We start from the raw sequence: 6,633 nt of genomic DNA on the forward strand, positions 1-6,633 counted from the left end.
TGTCACAATTGTAAAGGTAGAAGTTTTGTAACAAAAACAGGGGAGTGGTTAATCTTACAGTTCAGAAACAGAGGACCCTAGGACCATCAAGATAGAAGAGCACAGGCATTCGGAATGCAGGACCCTATCCAGAGAAGCAGCGACACCAGAGATGGAGGCAGAGATGGGGACATGGAGAGAGGGAGCAGCTAAGGACTCTAGATTCACGGAAAGAGAGGGACTGAGAGCTGGCAGCCAGGAAGCAGACTTGCAGAATAATGTGTCCTTTGGTGGTGTGAATTATTATATATGCCTGAGTGTTGAAAAAAAAGAGCTAACGTGAGTAGAAATACTGATGATACATGGAGGGGATTATAATCACTATAATGAAACAAGGTATATGATTTGTTGAATGTAAAACTGATAATCTGCCCTGCAAACTTTCTCTCAATCCACAATAAAAAACCTTAAAAAAAGCAGAAAAGGAAGAAAATGCGGCAGAGCTTCTATATGGCCTACTCTGTGGATCAAAAGCTTGTCAGTTCAAACCCACCAGCTGCTCTTAGGAAACTGTACAGAGTCCCTATGAGTGAGAGCTGACTCAACAGCACTTAACAACTCTGCGTACATAGGAGTCCCTACCACTGCCATCACTGGAACCCTGGTGTGGTTAGAAGTTCAAACCCACCAGAGGCACCTTAGAAAACAAGCCTATGATGTGCTTCCTAGCAGAAAACCTTGGAAGTAGAGTTCTGCTCAGCTCACATGGGTTTGTACTGGGTTAGTGGCAATACAACAGCACCTCGACTCTGTTGGCGGCAGAAAACGATGGTGTAGGACCCAACCCAAACCACTGCCTTCGAGCCGCTTCTGAGCCACAGCGGTCCTGCCCTGTTGTGTAGCGTTTCTTTATGGAAGCAGAAAGTGTCATCTTTCTCCCACAGAGCAGCTGGTGGGTTTAACCCAGTGCTTCTTCAGCACCACACCAGGACTCCTTGATGTAAGCCAGTGGTCCTGAACCTTTAAAATGCATCAGAATCACCTGGCGGACTTGTTAAGACACAGATTGCTGACACACCCCCAAAGCTTTTGATCCGGTAAGTCTGCAATGAGAACACCGGACTTTACAGACTAACGGGGGTCCCTGCTGCTGCTGCTGGTGGTCCAGAGACCCCACTTGGTGAACCATTGCCTTAGAGAGCTTCCAAGAACACCATTCTGTGGTCAAAGGATAGGTAATTCAGTCAACAGCAAATTCTCTAGGGATTTCTACAGGAGACAGATTTTAACCAGTCATTGGATGGCTTGTAAGGATGCTGAAACTGGATATCCACCAGGTTTCAGCACAGTATTTCTAATTGACAACGGATTGGCTATTTTCCGTGGCCCATGGCTGCTGATGTCAATAAATCTGTTTGTCCTGAGGATGCGTGAAAACTCCAGACTTGGGGACTTTAGTGTGGATGGACCTCTTGAACACTTTCATGGCCAAATTATTTTCTGCTTTGAATTTTTTGTTGATACACTGTGTGTATCAATGGAAGGTAATGGAAGACATGTTGAAGTCAAGGGGGGACTATTGTTTGGAATTCATTTTGATATAATTATGTGGGATATATATTAAGTGGACTCTGGTGATAGTATTGATGGCGTGAAGCCCATTTCTTCAGATTCACACAGTTAATACTGGTCCCAACTGGGTAGTCCTGGTGTGGCGCTGTGGGCTAATGCGTCAGACTGCAAAGTCGTGTGATCTGCAAGGTCGGCGGTTCAAGCTCACCAGCTGCTCCTTGGAAACCCTATACAGGTTCGCTATGGGTCAGAATCGATTCGACAGCACGTAACAACAACAACTGCGTAATAGCATGTACTACAAGTGGGATAGCCATTTCCCAAGAAACTGGAGAGGCTGAAAATGTCGGTGGGCCATCTGTGTCCCACAAGTCAAGAAAAGGTTAAAAGTTCTAAAGCACAAAGATGTCCTTTTGATCACCAAGGTGCATCTGACCCAAATCATGGTCTTTTCATTCGGCTCATATGCTTGCAAAGGCTGCTGGACCATGAAAAAAGAAGACAGAAGAAGATACTGATGCGTTTGAATTGAGGTGTTTACAACGAACACTGAATGTCTTGTGGCGTGCTAAAAGCACAAACACATGCTCCTTGATTTCAAGGATGGCGAATGTTTGTCTTGCTTACTGTGGACATGTCATTAGGAAAGACCAATCCTTAGACGCTGACTTCCTATATGGAAAGCAGAAGGTCCATGGGAATGAGAGAACTCTTCAATGAGATGGAATAATTCAGCAACCATTGCAACGGGCCCACACATACCAAAGGTCACCAAGATGGCCTGGGCAATGTTTTGTTCTGATATTAGTGGGGGCTTCAGAAGTTTTGTGGGAAAATGCCAAGATCTGTTCATTCTATTTTTGATATTTTCCTATTTCTCTGTGTTCATTCTCTGCACTTCATGGGGTCCTCTAGTACATTGGGTCACCATGAGTCTGAGCCCCCTGACCTCCTGCACACTTGCAGGGGACACATGAATCTATTGGTTCGTTGCCATCTCCCCTTGGGAAGACATGGCTGCAACCTTACAAGCTACGTGATCCTGGGACTTTCCCTCTCCTTGAAACGTTAAGGATAGTAACCATCCATACATGGCAGGGTTTTTGTGAGGATGAACTGAGTTAATGTTTATAAAATACCTAGAACGATGCCTGAACACAGTGAGTGCTCTGGATGTGTTTATTGAACATGTTGTGCATGCTGATATCCTTGGTGAGAGCTGGTCTTGAACAGCGCCAAATGGAAGAGACGTGTGAGCATGTCAGGACAGGTTGCACCCTGCCCATACACCTTCGCTAAGCTGATGACTTGCTTCTCTCTAGGTAAAACTGGTTAGCATCGATGCAGCCGAAATAGCGGATGGCAACCCTTCTTTGGTTCTTGGGCTGATATGGAACATAATCCTCTTCTTCCAGGTAAAATGAGTATCCTTTTCCCAACACACATCATTCTCCTTCCTCTTTATCATCTGCGTAGCACCAGCAGAAAACACAGAAGCGCCAGGTCAGGGGAGAAAGTGAGATTTCGTTTCTGGTCCATTTTTGAACTCTTTTGGTTACTGAAAAAAGATGAAGTGGAAACTGTCTGATGAGGAAATAGGGGCGTTGGTGACAAACACTGATTCAGAACAGTTTATCCTCTGGGGACTCGAAGAGCTAACTTACATATTTGCTTTAAAATATAAGTTGGAAATATATATATATTGCTTCCAAAGGGTCAGAAAGAAGCTTGAAAGAGATCTGAGGATACTTCTAACCAAAAAGTGAACGTGAAGGAGGGTGTGCGAAACCTGGTTCTGTGTTCACCCCGTGTCATTTCAGCTTCCGTTTGGGAGCTGAGATTTTCTGCAGGAAGCCTGGGGTCTTGGTTGGAGGGAGAAGGTGGCATTTAAATTGCACTCAAGTTCATTTTCTGAGTAGGACTGTGAGCTAATGTCTCATCGTCTGCCTCCCGCTCTCCTTTGCAATAGGAAACCGTGGCCCTTCATATCCCGTCCCCAGCCCCAAACTAAAAGTGGTCAGCACTGGGTTAGCTGGGGCTTTAAGCTCAGTCTTGTGGTTCAGAGAGGAATGAGCAAATACCAAGTGTGGAGGCAGCAGATCCAGTTCTGTGTGAATGTTGAGCTGAAAGGCTCTCTCTGAGCCTCAGTCTTCACCTCTGTGAGATGGGAGCAGCCATATCACGCTGTCTCATGGTCTGTGGCGAGCGCTCTTGAGAGGCTGTGTCCAAAACCCCTCAGTACTGCAGGACGTAGCAGTTACTGGGGTTCATTTATTCAGCTTCCTGGGAGATGCAAAAACATCCTGCAAATGTACAAAAAGTCAAGGCCATAAGTCCACCTGCATCCTTGTGGATGTTTTTAGTGAACGTTTATCCAGGTTCTCTTGGGTGCCAGGCTCCAGACATCCCAAGTCCTGACCTTGTGATCCTATGGGATCCCAGACAAGCAGCGCCATGTTACAGAACTCTGTGGTGCAGGCCACAATCAAGGCCTGAGCAGGCTTGTGAGAGCCAAGGAATGGGACAGGCAGGAAACTTCCTGGAGGAAGTGATGTCATAGCTGAGTACCAGACAGTGATCAGACCATGCTGAGCATAGAATCGCCTGGATGCAGTGTTGAAAGGCAGGTTCTGTCTGGGCAGGGCCGTAACTTCTTCATTTTTCACTAGAACCCCCATGCTAGGAGCCCTGGTGTTACTAACCCCAAAAGGTCAGCAGTTCAAATCCACCAGCTGCTCCGTGGGAGAAAGATGAGGCTTCCTGTTCCCAAAAGGACTTACAGCCTCAGAAACCCTTTATAGGGTCACTGTGAATCAGAACCAACTCTCTGGCATACAACTTCCACTTCCTCCACCCCCAGGGTAAGAGTCACATGTGGAGAAGCAAGGTAAGGGGCATCCAGGCAATGGGAGAGCGAGGAAGTTAGGGGACAGCAAGACACATTAGGGAGTGACCAGCAATGTGCAGAGCCAGGTGGGAAACCTTAGTGTGTAGTGTCCGGCCAGAACTGGACAGGTCCAGGGAGGCCACACTGTGTATGAAGTGTCAGTACAAACAGCCAGGCCATCACTGTTCCCGGGTCCTGCCCCTCAACACCTGACCTTCAGGAAGGATCGCTCCTCCCTCTCTGGAGAGCTGGCTCCATGGTCAGGTAAGGCTGCTCCCTGGGACCTGAAATGCCATTTCCTTCATAGATTAAGGAGCTCACAGGAAACCTTAGCAGGAACTCTCCATCTTCAAGCCTGTCACCTGGCTCGGGGGGCACAGACTCGGACTCCTCCTTCCCCCCGACGCCCACCACTGAGAGGAGCGCAGCACTGTCCCTCAAAGACCAGAGGAAGGCCATCAAGACCCTGTTGGCATGGGTGCAGAAGAAAACGAGGAAGTAAGTCACTGCCGTGTTGAGGTTGAAGAGGGCCACCCTTCAAGGGGGTGGGTACAGGAAGTGGGGAATGAGCCCAGTGGGGCTTGTAGCCCTTGTGGTACAAAGGTGAAGCCCTTGGCTGCTAACTCAGAGGTCAGTGGTTTGAACCCACCCATTGGCTTGCTTCCGTGAAGTTGACATCCTAGAAAACCCTTGGAAGCTCCATCCTATAGGCTGCTTCTGAGTCAGAACTGACTCATTGGTCCCCAGCAGTAAACACAACAACATACAGATGATCAGGACAGGGAACACAGGACATTTTTCAGTTTGAGTTAAAAAGGAACCCACAGATTTGTGATCTGCAGAATGTGTGGTTTGATGAGAAAGAGAATTTGAATACAAATCAAAGGGACAATCATGGGAGTAAATCCCCAGAAGGGGCTGTCTCCCCTTGGATTCCCTCGGGTGCTGGAGATCTTCCAGAGTGTCCAGTTAAAACAATGAAAAAGGGAGACCTGGCCTTGCTGACACCGAGCAGGGAACTGGAGTAAACTCCCGGGCCGCTGTTGGACTCGGCGCCTGGCCAGAGGTGCTAGGATTACAGCGGATCTTCCACGAGCGGGCAGGCTCCAAGGGGTTGTTGCCTTCAGTTGCTAGTCAGAAAGGCTGGAGGTTTGAGATGCAGCGAGAGAAAGACCTGATAATGTACTGCTAAAAAAATCAGCGGTTGGAAGCCCTGTGGGGAGCACACTTCTGATCTAATACACATGGGGGTGCCATGAGTTAGAACGGACTCAGCACAACTGGTGGTGGTGGTCCCCGGAACAGCCTTTGGGCACCCTCAGGATGGGCCAACTGAGTGGAACTTTCACCAGGCCTGGGTGGGGACGCCATACACTGGAGGTCACCCCATCATTAGAGATCTCAGTGAGTAATTTACTTTTCCCAGTCTCACCTGCGGCATGGTCATTGTCAGAGATGCTGGCTAGGATTGTTGTTGTCAAGGGCTGGCCATCGAGTCAGTTCCAGCTCAGAGTGACCCTTGTGCACAACAGAACGAAACACTGCCCAGCCCCGCGTCATCCTCACTCTTGTTGCCATGTTTGAGATTGTTGATGCATCTCATTGGCGGTCTTCCTTTTTGTTTCTGTTTGTAGCTTTTTATTGTGAACTGAGTGAAGGTTTGCTGAGATGTAAAACATCGTCAGTTTTACAGTAAACCAATCATCACAGTTTGTTTCATCTCTATGATTGCAATCCCCTCCTTGTAACATCATTTATCCTCTTTCCTTCCGTAGTTCATGTGTCCATTTTTCCTTCTTTCCCATCCCTGCTGAACTTTGTCCTTGGATAAATGCTACCCTTTAGTTCTCAAATGGTGGAAAGGGTCTTTGTCTTTTAATTGACCCACTCCTTGACCCACTATGATGTCCTTCTCCAGGGACTGATTCCTCCTGATAACATGTCTGAAGTATGTGAGATGAAGTCTTACCATCCTGGCTTCTAAGGAACATTCTGGCTGAACTTCTTCCAACACAGATTTGTTTGTCCTTCTGTCAGTCCATGGCACATTGAATATTCATTGCCAGTGCCATTAATTCTTCTTTGGTCGTCCTTATTCACTGTCCAGTTTTCACATGTATATGAGGCAACTGAAAATACCTGGCTTAGGTCAGACGCACCTTAGTCCTCAGAGTGACATCACCTTAGTCCTCAGA

At 47.5% G+C, this 6,633-nt stretch overlaps 1 protein-coding gene across 1 annotated transcript in view; it reads left to right on the forward strand.

Moving 5' to 3' along the window:
- The window catches only part of CLMN (calmin (calponin-like, transmembrane)), a 130,099-nt gene that overhangs the window by 102,667 nt on the left and 20,799 nt on the right, over nucleotides 1-6,633 (forward strand). The window contains exons 7-8 of the mRNA XM_006839619.1: nucleotides 2,874-2,966; nucleotides 4,746-4,936. Coding sequence (XP_006839682.1) covers nucleotides 2,874-2,966; nucleotides 4,746-4,936 — 284 coding nt within the window. The remainder of the gene's footprint in view (nucleotides 1-2,873; nucleotides 2,967-4,745; nucleotides 4,937-6,633) is intronic.

This window comes from Chrysochloris asiatica, unplaced genomic scaffold (genome assembly GCF_000296735.1).
Source record: "Chrysochloris asiatica unplaced genomic scaffold, ChrAsi1.0 scaffold00025, whole genome shotgun sequence".
In the NCBI taxonomy this organism is placed as follows: Eukaryota; Metazoa; Chordata; class Mammalia; order Afrosoricida; family Chrysochloridae; genus Chrysochloris; species Chrysochloris asiatica.